Here is a 23,389-nt window from a genome sequence, read left to right on the forward strand (position 1 = left end):
ATTTATTTATAAAGCCCTGGAATAGCTGGTGTGGTCCTGGTGAGTCAGGATCACTTTGGCGAGCAGACGATGCCATTAATATGATTGGTTTAGCTCCTGTGTTTAATTCCACTTCTCATACAGACTTCTGTTAGATTGTTTTTTGTTTTTTTTTTACAGTCGATTCTGCTTAACGTCTGTTCTAGTAGTTAGTTAGTAAGTTTTATTTAACCTGGATAAAAACGTATTTATGCTCTTTTATAAGAGGGGCCTGAAAAGACAGTTTAAGCAACGGTTAAAGGCACAACAATAATTAAAGACACACCAAAAAATAAACACAACAAGAAATAAAGATACAACAAGACTTAAAGACATAACAAGAAAACATATAAGACAAACGAAGAAACCCCCCAGAGCTGGAGGGAAGGAGAGAGAGAGAGAGAGAGAGAGAGAGAGAGAGAATAGAGAAATCATATAAGACAAATGAAAAAACTCCCCAGAGCTTGAGGGAGGGAGAGAGAGAGAGGCTGAGAGAGAGAGAGAGAGAGAGAGAAAGAAGGGAAAGAAGAAGAAGAAGAAGAAGAGAGAGAGAAATCATATAAGACAAACGAAAAAACTCCCCAGAGCTGGAGGGAGGGAGAGAGAGAGAGAGAGAGAGAGAGAGAAAGAAGGGAAAGAAGAAGAGGGAGAAGAAGAAAAGAAGAAGAAGAGAGAGAGAAATCATATAAGACAAACGAAAAAACTCCCCAGAGCTGGAGGGAGGGAGAGAGAGAGAGAGAGAGAGAGAGAGAGAGAGAGAAAGAAGGGAAAGAAGAAGAGGGAGAAGAAGAAAAGAAGAAGAAGAGAGAGAGAAATCATATAAGACAAATGAAAAAACTCCCAGAGTGGGTGGGAGAGAGAAAGAGAGAGAGAAAGAGAGAGAGAAAATCTACAGAAACATCTTCCATCATGGCTTTTTTTCCCCCAAAAAGTACCAAAAATTCAACCAGCAGCGAGAACAGAGTAAGTTTTAGGACGTCCTGCAAGTTGTTCCACGTTGATGAGGCATTAAAGTTACTGCCTTTTTCACTGGGGAACAACATCTTGAATAACATCTTTAGAGTGAAGATTGTTTTTTAAAGTACCTTGTGAAATGGTTTTCTCTTGCAGTCCATATGCACTTAATTCTCTTCATCTTGTCTCTTCTCTGACGTGAGCGACACGGCAGCTTCCCAGGAGCTTTTTTGCTTTGTGTCAAAGTGCTAATGGGAGTTTTGAAGCAGTGGTCAAAGAGCGATCTTTTTATTATTGGTTTAATCCTATCATTCAAAGGCCATTAAAATAAATCCCTCCTGGTCCTCCTCTAATTCTTGCGCCAACACTTGACTTGATGTCAGCTCAGTTTTTTTCCACTCTGTGTCAATAATTATAATCCATTCAAAGCTGTTTCCACTCAGAGGTGCTTCGTGTCGTCTGTGGTTGAAAGAGGCACGAGCAATTTTGTTAGTCTTTTGTTCTGGTTTAAGATCAAGATGTTTTTTGGTACGGTCATTCAGCACTCCAGCGTCAACAGTGGACAATCAAGAGCTGTGTTTTGTCCTTTGCGCTGTACGGCGGCACAAAGCCGAGGTGATTAATTAGCAGAGAGCGAATGATCCTGCTGCTCTTTCTAGTGGACTCTGGTCTATTATTTGAAAAGAATTTGACGCATTAACATTGTTTTCCCGTGCCCCTTTGCTTTAAAGTCTCTTCCGACTGGGTGAGAAGTGTACATGGTGAAATGAAGTGAAGTACCATCCATAACCCACTGGGCTGCTGGCAGGTTTTTGTGTTGCATCGGTGCAGAGCGAGACAACCTCACTTACCTCTATCAGGAAAATGAGATTCCCACCAGGTACCGGGCTTTTGCCTCCCTGTCATTTAGACAGCTCCTACTTTCAGCTGTGTTTCAGATCAGTACACAAGAATAAACGCTACAGATTAATGACCGCATGACAAACAGTAACCACCCACCTTTGCCTAGTCCTCTTTCACATCAGCCCTAGAGTCTGGATACTGTCCTACTACCGCAGAGACACCTAAGTGAACTGCTTCGCTATGCATAAGCACATGTTCCATTATGCACACATAAAAATTTGAACATGTGCAAAGTGAACAGTCGAGTTAACCCCAGCAGACGAGCCCCTGCGCTTCTGTCAGCCACGCCGGCGACAGAGACCGGCGTCCCGTCTCACGCCAGTGAATGATTTAAAGCCTGACCTTAGCGGCGTTCTCCAGGTGCCGCAGAGTGCCGACAATCTACACGCTGCTGTTTGTGCTGGATTTACAGGCACATCAGGGAGCTCAGACAAAGACTGCTGTTGCGCACAGTTTATAGCTCAAGGCTGAACTCCAGCTTGATGACTCTATACACACTAAGTTGTTCTGAAACCTTACATTTTATAGACCCTTTGGATAGTAATTTAGTTGCCTACGGTGGCTTGAGTCCTTCCTGTTATTTCCGCAGGTAGAATCTCTATATCAGGAAGTAGTCTCACTGGATATTAACTATAGATCTGAGTACATGTAAACATAGACATAGACTACCTACATTCAGAGGGTATTTGACTGATATGGCACAAGGCCAACCACAGACGTTTTCCCAAAGCTTATCAGTAAACATGCAGGATTATCTTGTTTACATATCTCTAAGCGCTTCAAGCTCAGGGACGCTGCCTCACAGCTCCAGGATCTTCGGTTGAATCTTGAGCTTAAACTGCAATCTGTGTAGAGTTTTTTTTATGTTATTTCTTTGTTCTTCATGGGTTCCTCAGTGTTCTCTGGTTTCCTCCAACCTCTGAAAAACATGATAGTAGGTGATTTAGCTGTGTTAAATTGCACATAGATGTGAATAAAAGTCTGAAAGTGCTCCATGATGGAATAGTGTGCCATTCGAGGTGTATTCCCTTCCATCCTTGTGCCCGGGGTCAAGCTCCATATCTGACTCAAGCCTGATCAGGATACAGTACTGAATGATGGGGGAAGTCGTGGCCTAATGGTTAGAGAGTTTGACTCCTAACCCTAAGGTTGTGGGTTCGAGTCTCGGGCCGGCCACGACTGAGGTGCCCTTGAGCAAGACACCAAACCCCCCAACTGCTCCCCGGGCGCCACAGCACAAATGGCTGCCCACTGCTTCGGGTGTGTGTTCACGGTGTGTGTTCACGGTGTGTGTGTGTGTGTGTGTTCACTGCTGTGTGTGTGCACTTTGGATGGGTTAAACGCAGAGAACAAATTCTGAGTATGGGTCAGCGTACTTAGCCGTATGTCACGTCACTTTCACTTTCATGATGAAGTTAATGAACAGTAAAAAAGCTTGTTGTACAGAGAGCCAATCAGATTGCAGACTTGTGTCCAAATCTATCTGCTGAAGTTCTGATCACTGGCCCCTGACCTCTTGTGTCTGTACGAATAAAGCCATATTCGGATTGGATCAGTTTATTGGGGGACATTAAAAACGCTTTTTTTTACACTTCTCCTCTGTGAGCAAACTCGAGCAAAAAACGATAAACTCAAGGCATACGAGGGGTACCTGTTTTTTGTTTTGCGACTAGGAAAGTGTTTAATATTTGGCAGAGGAGTACTGATACATGCTACCAGATTAAATACAGCAAGCAGCAGCAGTCAAACAAATCACGGAAATGTGTTCCATACGTGGGACTAAATTCGGACAAGGTCTGACTTTGGCAAAACACAGGCCTAAGAAAAACACTTGCGATTCGGAGGATAATACAATCACACAGGAGCTTCTGTGAGGAAATAAGGAAATGATCCCAGAACCTTATGAAAATATAATCCTGTCTGAATTTGGGCTTAAGTTTTTTTTAAGTTAATTGAGTTTTCAAACTCTAATAACAAATGTTTAAAAAGTCAATGCAGCCACAGCTAATTTCCGCCAGTGTTTTTAATCCGTGAGAATTTATTACATTATTATTGCCCTAAATATTAAGAGGCATTGTTCTAAGTCTCGACTAACTGTTACTCTATGTGAATCTCGTCAGTCTTGTATTTCTGAGCTTTGTCAGTTTGAGCGAGTGCAGCACTTATCCAGACAGGAAATCTACCTGTTTCTGTTACTGTCATAAAAGTGAAACTCCTTCCAAATCGACGTTCTCTAGCTTTGAAATAATTGCCCATTGAGCTGTCGGCTAGCCGGAAAACTTTCACTGAGTGACAGTGTTGTGCTGGAAGGTCAAGTAAACATCTACATCTGGCTTGTCCCAGTCAGACAGATGTAAGACAGATAACCTTTTCTTTCACACCACTCCACTTTGAAGGTGCACTCGAATGGGATTTTTGGTGGGTCACGAATAAATAATGAATGAAATACGGTGGCTTTTCAACTCCTGTCAAATAAGTGGGTGAAAAGATGAAACTATATTTTCCGTTCCATCTAAATCGGGGCTTTTTAACATCTACGTCATGTCAAATAATAGGAATTGCAACTATCACACTACATTTACCATACACTCTTATCCAGAGTGACTTACATTGTCTTATTTCAGTTTATACACCTGATCAATTGAGGGTGCAGTGGCAACTTGGCGGACCTGGGATTCAAACCAACAACCTTCCGATCAGAAGGCGATCACCTTAACCACTGAGCTACCACATCCCACACTAAGCCTACGCTTAACTAAAGCAGCTACTCATTTAAGGCATTTCACATCCTGTTGCTGTAGCATTTAATGTAAAAAAAAAAAAAAAGCTGTTATTTCTGCTGAAAGAAAAAAATGTAAACAGATTTAAAAACCAACTCAAATAATAATTGCAGCAATTTGTTTTAAAAAGAACATAGCATTTAAACCATTTTTTTTTTGTTTGTTTTAGGAGATTAGGAGTTACAGCACCGATTTATTTTTAATGCACTATTTATTTTTAATGGCTGTGCCGAGAAATTAATCTTAAAATGCATGAAAAACAAGCCGAAAGTTCGTGGATACTATTACGAAAGACGATGAAAATATTTTAAAGTCTTATGTACGGACAATTATTCATACTGTTCAAATATACGAAGGTTTATTTGGCTAAATATTGGCTGTGAGTTCATTTAAGTCCATTACCAGCCACAGTGTATACACACATATATACTGTACATACACCTGAGTAGCCAATGCATTTTTTTTGAATGTGTGTATGGTGATGAACCAGTGTCTCATCCGTGATCTTGTGCCCAGCGTTTTTTGGGATTGTCTCCAAAATCCAATGGGGCTCTGAAACGATGCTTTCTGAAGATGAATAAAACAGAATGTTTTATTGAATAAGATTAAATTGCTTTAAAAGATGATTACCCTCGAAATCTAAAACATTTGACACTGACCAATGGCACGTTTAATTAGCAATTAGCATTAGGTGTATAACACAAAGCTAGTATCTATATCTATATTTATATCTATATCTACATCTATATCTACATCTATATCTACATCTATATCTATATCTATATCTACATCTATATCTATATCTACATCTATATCTATATCTACATCTATATCTACATCTATATCTACATCTATATCTACATCTATATCTACATCTATACAGTATCTATATCTATATCTACATCTATACAGTATCTATATCTACATCTATATCTATATCTACATCTATATCTACATCTATATCTATATCTACATCTATATCTACATCTATATCTATATCTACATCTATATCTACATCTATATCTATATCTACATCTATATCTATATCTACATCTATATCTACATCTATATCTATATCTACATCTATATCTATATCTACATCTATATCTACATCTATATCTATATCTACATCTATATCTACATCTATATCTATATCTACATCTATATCTATATCTACATCTATATCTACATCTATATCTACATCTATATCTATATCTATAACTATCTACATCTACATCTACATCTACATCTACATCTACATCTACATCTACATCTACATCTACATCTACATCTACATCTACATCTACATCTACATCTATATCTATATCTATATCTACATCTATATCTATATCTATATCTACATCTATATCTATATCTACATCTATATCTACATCTATATCTACATCTATATCTATATCTATATCTACATCTATATCTACATCTATATCTATATCTATATCTACATCTATATCTACATCTATATCTATATCTACATCTATATCTATATCTATATCTACATCTATATCTACATCTATATCTATATCTACATCTATATCTATATCTATATCTACATCTATATCTACATCTATATCTATATCTACATCTATATCTACATCTATATCTATATCTATATCTATATCTATGTGTCTGTTTACTGCTCTAAATACTGCTCTCATTTCTAAAATCTAAATTCAGATTTAACCTGGAAGAGGATATGGCCTTTGTTTTTAAAGACTGGAGTAGAAAAGTTAATGCTGTCAGCGGTGAATTCTGACTCTGACAGCTTCCAGATATTGTGTGGAGCTGTTTGTTTTTTTTTTAAATCCCGCTCGTGAAGTTGTTATTTTTGTTTGTACAAAATAATGCCCCTGACATTTTCTGAAAAATGTAGTTGATTCGATTTCCCACACTGTAACCCATTCCAAATTGCTGCGACCCTGACCAGGCAGTTCCTAAGGATGCTGTAAGGTGCAGCTTGTTGTTAGACTAACATGACTAACATGTTAACTAACATGAGCTTTGTTTGCACCAAGAGGTTCATATACAGTATAAGCGGTCTCTTGCTCCCTAGGGAAAGTAAAAACCTCAGTGTTTTAGCTTTGTCTTATGGGATCTGAATCCCAAAGTATTAATTCAATTCAATTCAAGTTTATTTGTACAGCGCTTTTTACAATTGGCATCGTCTTTACAGCTTTACAGAACATAAACATAGAACAAAAGGTTAATATAAAGATTAATATAAAGATGAATAGAATACAAAATTCAAGATTAATATTAGATATATTTAGTTCACAATGTGTATGTATTTATCCCCTATGAGCAAGTCTAGGAAAGGAAGAAACTTTGAGAGGAACCAGACTCAAAGGGGAACCTCATCCTCATATGGGTGACACTGGAGGGTGTGATTATAAATATACAGTCTGAGAAATGTTTTAATTATGCAATAGTAGTAGAAGTAGAAGTAGTAGAAGAAGACGAAGAAGAAGTAGGAGGAAGAGGAGGATAATAAGAAGTAAAAGTAGTAGAAGAAGAAGGAGAAGAAGAAGAAGGAAAAGTAATAGAAGACAAAGAAGAAGAAGAAGTAGTAGAAGACGAAGAAGAAGAAGAAGAAGAAGAAGGAAAAGTAGTAGAAGACAAAGAAGAAGAAGAAGAAGATGAAGAAGAAGAAGAAGAAGAAGAAGAAGAAGGAAAAGTAATAGAAGACAAAGAAGAAGAAGAAGAAGAAGAAGAAGAAGAAGAAGAAGAAGAAGAAGAAGAAGAAGAAGGAAAAGTAGTAGAAGGCAAAGAAGAAGAAGAAGAAGATGAAGAAGAAGAAGAAGAAGAAGTAGGAGAAAGAGGAGGATAATAAGAAGTAAAAGTAGTAGAAGAAGAAGGAGAAGAAGAAGAAGGAAAAGTAATAGAAGACAAAGAAGAAGAAGAAGAAGAAGAAGAAGAAGAAGAAGTAGTAGAAGACGAAGAAGAAGAAGAAGAAGAAGAAGAAGAAGAAGAAGAAGAAGAAGAAGAAGGAAAAGTAGTAGAAGACAAAGAAGAAGAAGAAGAAGAAGAAGAAGAAGAAGAAGAAGAAGAAGAAGAAGAAGAAGAAGGAAAAGTAATAGAAGACAAAGAAGAAGAAGAAGAAGAAGAAGAAGAAGAAGAAGAAGAAGAAGGAAAAGTAGTAGAAGACAAAGTAGTAGAAGACAAAGAAGAAGGAGAAGGATAAGAAGGAGAAATAGTAGAAAAAGAAGGAGAAGAACTATAAGTAGTAGTAGCAGCAACACCTTTGAGGTTCCAGTGGTTAATGGTTTCTCTGGTAACTCTACCTGGTATCTCTCAGAAAAGAGTTAGTTTACTTTGTGTTAAATCCCATAGTATATTCTATGGTCACGCATGTACACTCAAATGTAGAGAGATTATTCCAAAGTCCAGAATTTGCTGTGTATCCATTATATATTAATATCTGTACCTGTTTGATTCATATCTGTTTAGAACATTGCTCTTTCTGTATGATATATTCCTATTCAGTTACATCTCTATTAAGCATACATATGTAGGTTAGAGAAGGAGACAGTGGTGTGTAGCCCAGCACAGTGCATGACAATGGGGGTAAGTTTCACTTCTGTCTAACTGACCATTTGAACACTTTGGGGTTTTTTACACCTGGTCACTTCACGCGTTATCTGTGATCCGATAGCTATCCGATGGTAAAAAGACCAGGTCTAAATGCCCTCCGAAACGTTTTCGAGACGGATATAAATCCGATGGTTCAAACCACATCAGGAGGTGGTCTGGGACGGATTTCACATGAAACTGGACAGGTGTAAATGCATGTGGTTGTTCAAGCCACATACGTCAGCGCTATACTCCTCCCAAACGGAAGTACGTCACTCAGGTGATCTTTCACCCAGGTGTCTCGTTGGGTCTAAAATGCGCTGCTGCCGCCAGCGAAAATGCAGCAAACAGTAAATTTTTGTATCATAACCGTCGTAACGAGTTTTTTCGTCTTCTTTTTGATTGCATTCTGAAAACACATGAAGTGACCAGGTGTAAAAAGGCCCTTTGTTTGCCTTGTTAATCTAATTATGTTTGCTTTGTAGAAGAAATTTGTATAAACTTTGGAGGTTTATAACTCGGCAAGCTTTTGAACTATCTACACCAAACTCTGCCAGCTCCTTTAGGGTGAGACTCTGAACAAAGGTATAAACTGGTGTACCGACTGGTCTTCCGGTTGTGCCATAGCCCCGCCCCAATATATGCAAAATCAAAAAACTTTTTACAACATTGACATGTGACATATCAAAACACTCAGAACAATGAGGGGAACTTCCTCACGTGTATTCTGATGATGTCACGTGATGTCATGTGGAAATCAAAAATTAGCACAACATGAACATGTGACATATCAAAACACTCAGCCCAATGAGGGGAACTTCCTCAGGAGTATTCGGATGACGTCACATGCTCATCTCCACTTGCCTCCAAATGTTTTGGCACCCTATTTTTCTGTCCACTTGCCTCCAAAAGTAACACTAACCCTTATGTCCACTCGCCTCCAAAAAGCACCGGTCTTTGTGAATACTTGCCTCGTCAAAGCCAACATCAAAGTTTGTCACGACGAACTTTACAAATCTAGTTAATCTTGTTTATCTAGTCCATTTATTTAAATGTCCTTGTACTGTTTATTATCAGTTATTTTGAGTGTTTAGTTACAGTATCATGCATTGTTGTTATAGAAAAAGGAGTAGTTTGTCCTTCTAGACAAAACCCTGGTGTATACTGTACAGTACCGTATTAAGCAGGGGAACTTTCGAGCCTGTATGATATTTATGTCCGAATGTCCACTGGCCTTCAAATCAGTTGTTACATGGTTGAACACCAACATATCCCAAGTCACCATGTAAAGAGTGGAAACACCGATGGCCCGTTGCATATAAACAGCCTGGTGGATGGTTTCTGGGATCACTGAACCCACCTGGATCTCATTTATAACACATTGTAAACAGCATAGCATTGCGCTCTATTGTTTACACTCTTGCTGCTGTCTCTATTGTAGTTCATTTTGGGTACATCCATTCTCCTGCACTAATGTGTTTACACAGCTGTGGAGAACACGGTATATTAATAGACTAATAGGGATGAATCTAAATCACTCTCATTCACTGCAGGGAGGGAGACGTTTCCATCTCTCATTTGGCCCGATCTCGCACTTGTGCTTCATCTAATTACGAGCCCAAAGTATGGATTAGCTCAGAGGTGAGAGTAGCCTGTGTACAGGTGCGCACTCCAGCACTCTGTGGCTCAACGGGTTGCTTCCTGGCATAGCGCTGCCTGTCCTTGTGTAGTGAAGCCAAGAGTCCAAGAACACACAATCATATCACATTTATCCACTCAACAAACTGTTGAATGAGGTTTCTGCTTGGTATTCTTTTTCATTTTCCGTATTATTCTTTAATGCTTCCATATTTCTCAACCCCCTCCTTTGCTACTACTATGCCCAAGTCACCGTTTTCACTGACAGTAATTCTACATTATTTTTTTTTTCTCCCCTCAAGTGATGGATGGAAAATCTCCCAGTTTCTATGTGCTGTGTGCCAAATGCAACTGCATCTTAGCAGGATATAGTAGTCTAATGCCTAAAATTCTCTCCAAAAATGTTCTTCCAGACTCGATTGTCTGAGAAGATGGCTTTACCCCGGGCAGTTTCATACACCGTTCATTACCCATTTAGTCAGCTGGATATTTGCTGAAGTCAGTCATCATAAACTCACCTCGCCAAGGTGCATCAGTCATGGCTTATTGCTTTACTTCTGGACACCGATAGCAATTTATTCATGCTTAGAGACTTTACTTTAGTCTCACAGATAGTCAGGAAGTCATTTTGTACCTGTGTAGCTGTGGCATTAGAGATCATGAGACGGTAGCGGGGGTAAGTGTTACTACTTATCATAACCAGAGCAGGAGGTTTGGGTGACCATCCTAGGGTTAGGTTAACCTTAACCTTAACCCTAACCCGGCCAAAATGGACATCGACTTATGGGTCCAAATAAATGATTTTATAGCTATTGACATAAAGTGAGTCAGGACATTGGGATAAACTCGTACACGATGTTTGTGGTTGAAGGTTTTTCCAATTTCAGATGCTTATGACAAACACTTAGGGAATCTCATAGACATGGGTTTAATATCAACATTTCCTTTGTAGCCAGAAACAGTAGCTAGTGAGGGTTTTTTTTAAGGGGGGAATATATTTTCTTTGAATATACTGTATTACCTCAGTAGGTTAAATAGAAACAGAAAAACTACAAACTTCTTACCAATTCACTGAGCATCTACTTCTATATGACCTTCCACCTTGAAGTGGGACATGACAAAGACATACAACACAGACACAACAGAACAGGAACAAATTCCATTTTTTTTGGTTAAATACACGAGTTTGCCTCACAAGAGGCTCTCTTGTCAGACGAGAGACACTGTATCGTGTCATAAAAGATCATGTTTTAATAGGTTTCAGAGGATTTCAATTACCTGATGCACTTCTATATCTAAATAAATTTCATGTTATAGCACAGGATCCACAACACAACCACCGGTTCCTCCGCTCGCATCCTGCTAATAAGTGATTGATGGAAGCTTAATTCCATTTTACTGGCCACTAATGATTCTTGTATGAAGGATGAAATGGGCCAAGACAACCCTGAAAAGTGACATTGACTCTGTCAAGTAATGAAACCCATTTACATTCCATTGTGGAACCAGCGAGCATGTACCGTTTAAATGCTTCATGAAGTACCAAACACCGAACATGAAACATTTTAGTAAGCTTTGGTAGTTTTCGTTCCGGGGCACACGTCAGTCACGTTTAATTCTGAGCTACTACTGGCATTTTTCTTTTTTTTTACCCTTTCTCGCAAACAATCTTTTTTTGTTTTTTTCCTGGAAACATCCAGCACAAATCTTTACCCAGAACCGATTCTGTTTTGCTCTGTAAAAGTAAATTAACACCAGCATGTCTATAATGTTTAGAGCTATTTTAGTACAAGTTGTTGTGGTTCCAAGAAAGCAAACCTTTATAGCCTGTTAGAATGAACAACTCGTTATTCATCAGGTTGCAAGATTTGTAAAAGGAAGTCTGTTTCATGAAATAGTCACATGACTTTAAACAAACGATGAATCGGCTTCACGGCTAACGACCGGGCCGCGCGCAAACTCCCGCCCGTTATGTACAGGACTCGCTTTAACTTAACCTCATAACCATTTCATTTATGCACCAAATTCATTCATGTGTTTCACCAGAAAGAAAAAGAAAACAAAGTTCAGTGAGCTGTAGATCTGAGCAGTGGAAAACTCATTTCAGCGAAGCAGAGTGCTCGCGTCTAAGGTTGCCGCTAATAAAAGGATCTTAAGAAGTGAAAAAATCTGGAAATCAATGGAAATCAGCAAAGAAAAGGATGTTCCAATAGTTTATGTTTGTAACTAATGGCTGGTAGCATGTAGGTCTATACAGACAGATATACCAAACGTTTAAGAAGTTACGTGCTGTTCTTTTTTTTTTTTTTTATAACACAATAAAACCTTTAAGTTTATAATCAGTTGTTTTCCAGCCTCAGGTCATTACTCTATTTATAACTTTTTCATTTTAGTATCGCTTCCTTATTTCAAATAAACAAAAGGCTTATCAAAAATCAATGCTAAAAGTTCAGTAGTCAATAAGACACTAAGAAATATCAGTATCTGTGTTATTTAGAAATGATATGCAGACACTAAACCCTATTGATCTACTGTATATTTTAGTGGCAGGTTCCTTCATTTTGCTGTTGATTATTGATCAGTGACTTTTATTATACACCTCTGCGTTCTCGGGTTGTGGTCATTTTTCCTGAAATTGAAATTGATATTAATGATTTAACTGCAAATCAAGCGTTTTCAAAGGTGAAATGTATAAATAAGTCCTAATGGGCGTCTGTCGTGAATTATGGACTACTACACTACCCATCAGCCCCGGCATGTCACATGAGCTTGTCACATGCCTCAGTAATCCACCTCGCCTGTGTATCTTTATGCCTTGTTAAGCATCCAGTTTAAGTTTCCGTAACTCAGAGCTGCACCCCAAAGGACATACGTAGGTTACATAAGTATGCAACATAGTGAACCAGTATTAATGTATGCAATGATAGAGATTTAAGCACTTATGTACATCGCTCTGGATAAGGGCGTCTGCCACATGCTGTAAATGTAAATGTATATACAGAACAATATGCGCTTACACTATACCTTATACCCTTTACTGTCAAGTGTAGGAATTCTAATTGATCTAATTGATTCACTGATATCTTTCACCGAACCTTTTTGTCCACCAAAATGTCGTCGGCCATCTTGAAACCTTCTCTCATCCATCCCGCACCTCTACGGCTAGGTAAACTTAAGCTGTGAGCACTAAATGTCCATTCCATTTTTTTTCTTTTTGTGTTGAATAAGCGCATCATCAGAGTAACTGAAGTGAACACACACTATTTATATTACACGGTAGAGTAGAATAGTGCACGATTTTGGACGCAGCCAATGTGTTTATAAAAAAGGAATGAAAATAAAAAGAAGGCGCGAGTTAACTAACAATATATCTGAGACAATGAACCCATTATCTGAGACAATGTCCATTAGGCTGATATCTGGGGAGAAATAAACATAACTTGTGTTTAAGCTTCATTAGGAGCGCTGATACACGTTACAGATACAGACACATAGCTTATCAGTCACTCATGAGTCACTCAATGTCAGCTCTAATAATGTATTAAACACATAAACACAAGATGTCACAGGAAATAGAATCGACTTACACACCACCTGATTTTAACACGTCCTTCATTTATAGGGAGAAATTTCTTCTTGATTGAATGACAAAGCCTTTATTTGTCATATGTACACGTATTACAGCATAGTGAAGCTTTTTAACTTGTTGATTGTTAATAAGTTGGGGTCAGATATGATACAGAGCCCTGGAGCAGAGAGGGTTAAATTTGGAGATGGGAATTGAACCACTGACCTTCTGATCAGTAACCCAGAGTCATAACCATCAACCAAATAACTTTTTTATTTCCTTTCCTCTTTAGTAACCTTAATTAAAGCCTTTCGTTTAGAATTTCCTAAAGTTTTCCAAAGTTTTCATCACACACGTAATAGTTTTCCATATATAAATGTGCAGAGACTGATTTGTAGCCAATCGTTCGAGTATTACATTAGTTAGTGTTCTTGTGCGTACGTCTCCTCACGCTCCGGAGCTCGAGAATGAAACTATTTTTTTTTTTTCCCTAGCTTGAATTTTCATGCATACCAAATTGTTTTTGCATATTTACTTTTTACAAATAAATCCGACGGTATCCAGTTTGAGAAACGAGGCCCGATGTCACTACTTAATGGATCATTAAGAAGGTTCAAGCAACAAACGTCATTCACAGTGACTCATTTACACACAATAAGACTGTACTTTACAGGCTGAAGAGCTGCACCGCTCTGGCCGTGAGCTGGCTCTGGATAATGAGTGATAAGAGGTTATGTTTTGGCACCTGCATTATTAATGAAGTGTCTGAAAATGTTGAGCAGTGATGATTTCTGAGTTTGTGTGTGTCTAGTGTGTGTGTGTGTGCGTGTGTGTTCATAAACACTTAGAGTAAGAAATGCCTGTTGTGATTACGGCTGTCACGATGGTGTTCGAGAACACTACCCTTCAATTGGAGCCTCTCCAAAATGACTCAAGTAGGTTACACAGTGATTGTGTTGATTTCTCGAGCATGAGCGATTGTAGGTGAAGGGTGGCACGAAATCCTTTATAACGAACGCCAGTTATAGCAGCGACACACTTCTTATTCACTCAGCTCTAGAATTATTGCCACCTATCCAATGTCTTTCGCGGTTAATTAGTTTAATCCTATACTTGACGGTTTCTTATTTATACTTCATATAGTAAAATTTGCTAAGGGTTTAGAAACACATCGCCTCACACAATCATCCGTGACCTTCAGTTTCAGCAGGATGTTCAGCAAATGTAAGACGACTCCTTTATTCGTTCATCAACACGAAGAAAATAAACGCAAATTGAATTATACAGAAATGTGTTGACTTTTGTTTATCAGCCAGTGGCCTTAAAAGTAGCCTGAGAATGCTTATATAAGGAGTTATGGAAATAATTAAATGTAAACTTTATTATTTTTATTTATTTTATTTTTTTTTAAATGCTGCCTGAATTTGGACACAAGCTGAAAGGCAAAAATCTAGAATTACTGTGAGATTTTCCGAGGACAATATTTTGTGCTAACTGACTCTCTAAGCCAACATTAAGACGCCACATTTATGGCAGCAAACTATTAAGAAGGCGTCCTAAATGAAAACCAAAGGGAAATGCTTAGAGTTTGCTAGCTCCCCATTACTCTAACCTTAAGTGGAACAGGGATCATTTTTGGCACCTAAAATGAAGGATAATTATACAAAAATAGAACCTGTTGTTAAGTCTGTTGATGTTTGAGGATCTGTAGTGTTGCAATGTTGTTCTGGGAAACGTGTTAGGACACAGTCGCCATTCAAATTTACATAAACCGTAAGAGTTCGTTTTAAAACAATAGCCGAGATATAGATTTAGTTCAGCTTTTTATTTACAAGATATATATGATTTTTTTCAGTGGGTCCGAAAATGACAACAAGCTTTACGCAATATTCCATTTTGTTTGGAGGTGTCCTTAGGATCATTGTCCTGCTGGAAGTTTGAACTTTCTGCTTGATGTGTTGTTTTTACTTCAGTATTTCATGATAAAGCACTTTAAAATGAATAAAAAAACATTTTTTTGCTTTGACCCTTTGCTAGCAAAACAACCCTACAACATGATGCTGCCACCCCCATGCTTCACTCTTCTAATGGTGCTTTGCTGCTTTAAAGCTTCACCTTTATTTCTTCCATTCGTAGCGCTGAACGATGCGTGATATAAATAGCGCTATGAATGAGCAGCTCTAATTTTATAGTGAACACCTGCTTAAAGAGCTAGCGATCGTTCAATCCTCATTCTGTACCTGATGCCTCCAACTCATGGAAAAATCCTTTGTTGTTGTCTTGGGGTTTGGATAAACGTTATCTTTCCTGAATTATGGAGTGTCTGTGAGGTCCCAAAAAGTGTATGGAAACTTTTGGACTCATGGATTGAAATAAAAACCCGGCTGCCGATGTCAAGGAGCTACAACTGGGATGCGGACGGACCTTCCAGTAGTGTAGTGGGGAGTCTCAGATTTCTTCAGTTCAGTATTATCCAAGTATTACAGGAGAAGGCTCAGCGCTGCAAAGGGAAGGATAGACAAAGACCTAATTACATATATAAAAATACTTCATATATTTTTTTTCTCTCCGATTAATGCACTTCAATTAATGATTACATTTCTGTCACATATTCTTATGGAGATTAAACTAATTATCTTGTAAAATGATCTTTTTTGGTTTTGACTGTAGCTCATTTTACATATTCCATATGTACAATGTACTCTCACTCACTCACTGATTTTCTACCGCTTATCCGAACTACCTCGGGTCACGGGGAGCCTGTGCCTATCTCAGGCGTCATCAGGGAAACAAGGCAGGATACACCCTGGACGGAGTGCCAACCCATCGCAGGGCACACACACACACACTCATTCACTCACGCAATCACACACTATGGAAAATTTTCCAGAGATGCCAATCAACCTACCATGCATGTCTTTGGACCGGGGGAGGAAACCGGAGCACCCAGAGGAAACCCCCGAGGCACGGGGAGAACATGCAAACTCCACACACACAAGGTGGAGGCGGGAATCGAACCCCCAACCCTGGAGGTGTGAGGCGAACGTGCTAACCACTAAGCCACCGTGCCCCCCCTGTACAATGTACATGTGTACAAAAATCCTTATTTGAGTTTCCAAGAGCATAATAATAAATAAAATCAGGACTGATGCAGACTTGGTTTAATTAGGTGATGCCTGTTTTCCCGTTTGATACTTTGCCTAATTCAAGACATATGTGTTCACCAAATGAAAGCATATTATCACTCTGCTCTCCTTTTCCTTCCTATCCAATTAGTGTGAGATCTAAACATCCAAATATCAAAACACTTTATCTTGGTAGTGACATTCTTGCCGATGCAGAGCCTGTTTTCAGATGTATTAATTGGTTGTGGAGATGATGTTTGTCAGTTTGTATAGACGGCACGCTTCAAGTCAGAGCTGCTGAACTATTCTTTACTTCCTCACCAATGCACAGCTTTTAAAAACCCTTTAGCAAGAAAGTTCTTCCTCACGATACCTACCACAGACTCTCGGTCTGTTCGTCTGCACCAGTTTTTTTTTTTTTTTTTTTTGGTCTCGCCGGTTGTTCGATGTGCAGACAGGTCTGATTGCCCGCTGTCTTGTATGTCAGAGGTCTACTGGGAAAGTGAGTGATCCCTGTCCACCATCACACCAGCTCCACATGCACTTCACGCCGTTCTTCACATCGAACAGCCGAAAAGTTTCTACTTTCTCAGGCAAGACGTCTAATTGGTATGCTTAATGAATGGGACACTTTTGCTTGTTGAGTGAATCCAAAGTAGTCATTGATCTAAATTGAAGCAGACTTTTTAGAGCTTTCTGGAGATTGAATTTTAACGCCTGTCACAAAGTACAAGAATTGTTTCAGACAGTTGCCTATGGTTATTTAGACCTTCCCTTACCTCGTTCGAGTCCTGAGATATCCTGTATTTTCTCTTTTTTTCTCCCCTAACATTAGCATTCATGATTCCATGTTGCTAAATTAAACATTCACTCCTGCAAATACATTCGAAATCTGCCTCAGCCAGTCCAACATAAGGATCCTGACATGTTTTGCTGGAATTTTTTTCCTTGCCGTAAATGTATTCTCTTCATGTGCTGATGAGGTATCACAGCTTGTCAAGTGCCATGCACTCAGGTTCAAAGTGCTGGCTGCCTCTTTGATTTACAGTCAGCTTCTCAACCAGATGGTAACGCACTAGTTTTGCCCATTATGACTGTCAAATGTGTGGGTTATATTCCACTACAACCACTGACAGATGAAATGCAGATTAGGTCTCCCAGGGGCCCCTTTAAAAGTAATGGAGTTAAAATAAAATAAAAAAGCAGACCATATTTAGACTATTGAGAACTTTATCTGCCCCTGTGATGGATAGCTGGTAAGACAAGGTCCAGGGTTTGGCGTGTAGAGAAGGGTTTATGTAAAGCTTCCAGATAAATATGACTCAGTATAAATAGTGGACTGCAGCTGACAGTTTTGGCAGCGTCCGTTAGGCAATATTTACAAGACTAATGTCAAAATGGTCTGGGTTTAAACAGTCAGTCTTCAGTTTCCGTTCAGGCGTCTTTCTGAGTTTAATGGAAAACAAAACAGAGCAACAGAAATAAAAAGGACGAGGTTCAAAAGGGGGGATGGGGGGATGGGGGGGGGGTTCATTCGTCATCGCAGCCCAGTAGGCCAGGAACGGTATCCGCTCCACTTCCAACCAGTCTGTCGGAACATTTCATCTCCGATAATAATCCTGACAAATTGAATCTCGTTGCCGAGCTCTGCTTATGCATTCCTGTGGTGGGCTTGCAGCGGGATGGCCCATCAGAGAAACAGCACACAGATGAGAGCAGCGCTGCGGTGCACAAACAAATGGAAAGTGCAGGCTCCATTGAGCACACCTGGCAGAGAGAGAGAGAGAGAGAGAGGGTGGCGAGGACAGGCGCTGTCTGCATGCAGCCTGCATATCAACAGCACAGGGGATCAGAGGCAGGTACTGTAGGAGGTGTGACTTCTCCAGGCTCTCTCAGCCAACCGCACAGCTGACGGGTCTGAAATCAGAACAATATTGCTCGTACCGAGTAATGTGACTACGATTATCTTTACTATTCACTTCTGAATATTAAAGAAGGCTCTCGAGGACGCTTTCCTGGTGCGCTGCTCAATATTTCATTTCCTCATAGGATGATGCAGCAGCTTTTCTGTCTTTCTCTCTGTTCTCCTTCACCACCAACCACCCCCGATTCCCCCCCTTCATATTTGTGCGCTTGATTTAATCACATCTGAATGAGAATTTTCAGAGCGCTTGTTTGGCATTCGCAATAGCACCCAAACCCACAGCATTTGGAAGTCAAAGCGTCTCAAGAGCAGCACGGCGTCATCTTGAATTCCTGCCTCTCCGTTTCACTCAGTATAGCAGAGGCACTTATTGCTGAACAATGTGGAGCTCTTTTTCAATAGGCCTGATGGAATTGGGCGCGTATGGCGTATTCATCAGAATTAATATAAGCACTTTTTCACAGAGATTTGTGAGAAGGCATGTGCAGCAACAACAATAATACTCTCGGGCTTTACCGAGAAATACATGGAGCATTTTATATAGCATGCTCTATAGGATTGCACTTCACAGAGAGAAACAGAGATGAGAGATGTACAATTATTGTTATAGCTGATTTGAAAGGATGCGAGAGATGTATACAAGATAACCTTTGCTTAGTGGTGCAGTATGGAGGAACGGTGCATCACGATCGAGTCCTCGGTTCGTTCGAGTTTGGGTTTTTATCTCTGTGCAGTTTCACATGTTCTTGCTGTGTTCCTGTGAGCTTCCTCTAGGGTTTCCTGTTTCTTCCCACTGTTCAAACAACTGTGTGTGTGGGTGTGGGTGTGTGTGTGTGTGTGGGTGTGTGTGTGTGTGCTGACATGAGACAGACACAGTGAATAGACTCCTGATCCACCACGACCCTGACCAGGATAAAGAGGATAACGGCAGACCCATCAGAGGGCAGAAGGGGAAGGAAGTTCATGGTTAATGACAATAAGAGTGCTATTGATTAAAACAGTGTGCTCTGGAGCTCCTTTACATGCTGATTTCATTTAGAGGGTCTGTTTGCTGTTACTGTTCCCACTGTTCCGAGCTACTGCGAGGCTTTCAAAATTTCACTTGCTGAGGAAGCAAAATCCCGAGTAGCTTTATATATCAATAAGCATTCAGGCATCTCTTCAGTCTTTGAACTACTGACTTTTGTGTGCGAATGCACAGGTAAGTCATTACATTGCAGAGAGGAGTTGCTTGAATCAGCATGAAGAACAATGAGCTGGAGAGAGAGAGAGAGAGAGAGACAGAGAGAGAGACAAAGAGAGAGAGAGAGAGAGAGAGAGAGAGAGAGAGAGAGAGAGAGAGAGAGAGAGAGAGATAGAGAGAGAGAGACAGAGAGAGAGAGAGAGAGATAGAATAGAGAGAGAGAGACAGAGAGAGAGATAGAGAGAGACAGAGAGAGAGAGAGACAGAGAGAGAGAGACAGAGAGAGAGAGAGATAGAATAGAGAGAGAGAGATAGAATAGAGAGAGAGAGACAGAGAGAGAGATAGAGAGAGACAGAGAGAGAGAGAGAGACAGAGAGAGAGAGAGAGACAGAGAGAGAGAGAGAGAGAGAGAGACAGAGAGAGAGAGACAGAGAGAGAGAGAGAGAGAGGGAATTATAAGGATAAGCCATAGGCACACACACACTTAACTCACACTTTGTCTGCTTCTTACATTCAGAGCTTTCGGTGCCAGAAGAGGGAGCAGCTTTCTGCCTAATGTCTTCAGGCATGACTGCTTTCTGATCGAGAGATAGCAAAAGGAGGAAGTGAGAAAAAGAATAAAAGAATGTGTACGTAGGAGGAAAGGCAAAGGGGGAAAAGACGTCAACACCCGGGGTGACTGAACGACTCAGTGGATGCACAGCAGCTTGGAAATCTCGCAAACATTATTTATGATAAACATATTTTGTTTCAGCATCTACTGTGGAGTTCAGCACGTCCAACAGCATGTGTTTGTCCTAATTACAGAGATTATGGTTCTCACCACAGTACAGTCCTATTAAAAAAAAAAAAAAACAAACAAACAAAAAAAAAGATGTCAAAACAAACGCTTTCTATACCGTAATTGCCGTTAGGGAATTTTTTTAATGATATTTAGGACAATTATTTTTTTTTAAAACAATTCAATATTTCAATTCTAATTTCTAATTCCCTCTCCTCCATTCCATACATGTGGTCAGTGTGATTTCATTTGATGTGGTTTCGTGCATCAGTTTCATCACCATCGCTCTCTCGTGCTCAGTTAAAATTCTGAGCACAATATTATAAAGTATCCTTGAGTATGTGCTTAACTACTTCAGCTGGGTAGACTTCTAAAATTAAAGTGCTCTTAAATGGTTTCTCGGGGTGCTACGGTTTCCTTCCACCACTGAAATCATGCGGGTAGACGAAGAAGTCTCCAGAAAATAATTCAATGAATTATCTTCCACTCACCGAACCCAACACAACCATTTATCTTCAGCGCTGATTCCGATTCACGGAACTTCACCGAATTCTTCACCGAATTCTTTCACATATGTTAGGATTGCATTTGCATTTTTTTCTACATCTGCTATTTATCATTCATTCATTCATTCATCTTCTACCACTTATCCGAACTACCTCGGGTCACGGGGAGCCTGTGCCTATCTCAGGCGTCATCAGGCATCAAGGCAGGATACACCCTGGACGGAGTGCCAACCCATCGCAGGGCACACACACACACTCTCATTCACTCACGCAATCACACACTACGGACAATTTTCCAGAGATGCCAATCAACCTACCATGCATGTCTTTGGCCCGGGGGAGGAAACCGGAGTACCCGGAGGAAACCCCCGAGGCACGGGGAGAACATGCAAACTCCACACACACAAGGTGGAGGTGGGAATCGAACCCCGACCCTGGAGGTGTGAGGCGAACGTGCTAACCACTAAGCCACCATGCCCCCCACATCTGCTATTTATAATTATTATTATTGAGTTTATTTAAGTTTCCTATTTCAGTGTTTATATATTTTACTTGTAAGGCCACAAATTATAACTTAGTCTATTAGTATGTAGGAGTAGACAGCTAGTGGATGTTACTGTATACCACGCGCCACACCGCAGGACGTGAGAAGATCTTATCCGCATTAGCTTTTAGGATAAGAATCGGCGTGAATTGGATATCAGAACGGCATGTTTGAGAAGTGAAAAGGTTTAAAACTCATGGATCAGGGTTTAGAAGGTGAAAAATGACGCTGTTTCCATTCCGGTGACATGATGTCCTCTGCTTCTTGATGCCACAACAGAAACAATCATAGTGTACAAGAACACAGAATAGTAAATGGCACAAAAGCTGTGAAAGCTTCCCTACCAGGATGTTTTACCCTTTTGAAATCCTCTACATTGTAACCTGCTGTTCCAGCACTAAAAGGTCTCCTTTTAAAATCAAAGCTTTCGGCGGTTCTTGTGAAGATACCAAAGAACAACCTTGAAAGTCATCTTCTGTGTGCTCACGGAGGTTCTGCCGTCGCTTTCCTGACTTCAACCTGAATCCTTTTGTTGACCATTTTTTCATGATTGAGCCTCTGGATTTAGCTGAAGCATGGCAGGCAGCCTCTTTAAGGCAAATGTTTTATGATTATGTGTGAACTACACTACAAGGTTCAGTTCCCTGGTCCTGGATTAACCCTGTAACAGACACACTACCCCCTGTTCTAGTGTTTTACCTTCAATAACACACCCGCTTTTGTCAGAAAGCTCTGTTCATTGGCTGATTAGTTAAATCAGGTGTAAAGTTTTAAGTGACTCTATACAAGAGTATTTCTCTTCAGTGTGTGCTCGTGTTGCTCAGATCATCATGAGTTTGACCGATCCTAACCACACAAGCTTTTCTTTTATCTCTCCTCAGGTGATGTGGCCCCATACTTCAAAACTGAGCCAGGGCCTCCAGAAATCCATCTGGAGGGGAATCGGCTGGTTATGACCTGTCTGGCGGAGGGCAGCTGGCCTTTGGAGTTCAAATGGATCCTCAACAACACAGATATCACTGCATTCTCCCCAGAGTACAAGTGAGAGTCTGCCTATATTAAGTCTAAAATCTTCAATGAATGAAAGGTCTAACTAGGGTGGGAAATGTGTCCGACTCGAGCATGTGTTATACTGTACATGGACGCCTGACCATCTAATCCATATGTGTTTGTTGAACATCCCATTCTAGATGTTGCATTATAATAATCTCATCTCTTCTCTTCTCTTCTGTGACGTCTTTCCACTAGATGTTGGAGTGTCTGTGTGGATTTGTGTTCATTCAGCTACAAGAGCATTAGTGAGATCAGACACTGATGGTGTAAGAGTGAGGAGATCTGGGGTTCAGTCAGTGTTCAGTGGGGTTGAGTCAGAGTCAGGGCTCAGTGCAGGACACTCGAGTTCTTCTACTCCAACCTTCACACACCGTGTCTTCATGGAGCTCTGTGCTTTGTGTACAGGTTCATTGTCATGATGGAACAGTGTCCAGTGAAGAGGAATTTTAAATCTTCAGCACACAAAGTCATTAAGTCAAGTTTGGAGAAGAACCACATATAGATGTGATGGTCATACGTCCATGTATTTCTTTCCTTACCCATATAAAAATTTTTCAACCTTCACATGTTTTTATTTGGAATTTACAATTGATCTGATATTAAGGTGGTTTACAGTATGCACCTTTTTTCTGAAGCCATACTTTGTGTCCTGTGTCAGAACATATCATGTTTCAGGCAGCTATTTAACAGCTGGGGATTTAGAAGAATCCAGTAAGAATTGAAGTAAAAATGTAATTAACTTTTTTTATTTGGTTGATTACTTGCGCTTGTGCTTTGTGCACTTCTATATTTAATCATTCTTACATTCGAACTTTCGAATCCA

At 39.9% G+C, this 23,389-nt stretch overlaps 1 protein-coding gene across 2 annotated transcripts in view; it reads left to right on the forward strand.

Moving 5' to 3' along the window:
- The window catches only part of sdk1a (sidekick cell adhesion molecule 1a), a 264,282-nt gene that overhangs the window by 88,094 nt on the left and 152,799 nt on the right, over nt 1-23,389 (forward strand). For both annotated transcript variants that reach the window (XM_060896811.1, XM_060896812.1), the window contains exon 2: nt 22,395-22,554. In XM_060896811.1, coding sequence (XP_060752794.1) covers nt 22,395-22,554 — 160 coding nt within the window. The remainder of the gene's footprint in view (nt 1-22,394; nt 22,555-23,389) is intronic.

This window comes from Tachysurus vachellii, chromosome 21 (assembly GCF_030014155.1).
Source record: "Tachysurus vachellii isolate PV-2020 chromosome 21, HZAU_Pvac_v1, whole genome shotgun sequence".
NCBI lineage: Eukaryota > Metazoa > Chordata > Actinopteri > Siluriformes > Bagridae > Tachysurus > Tachysurus vachellii.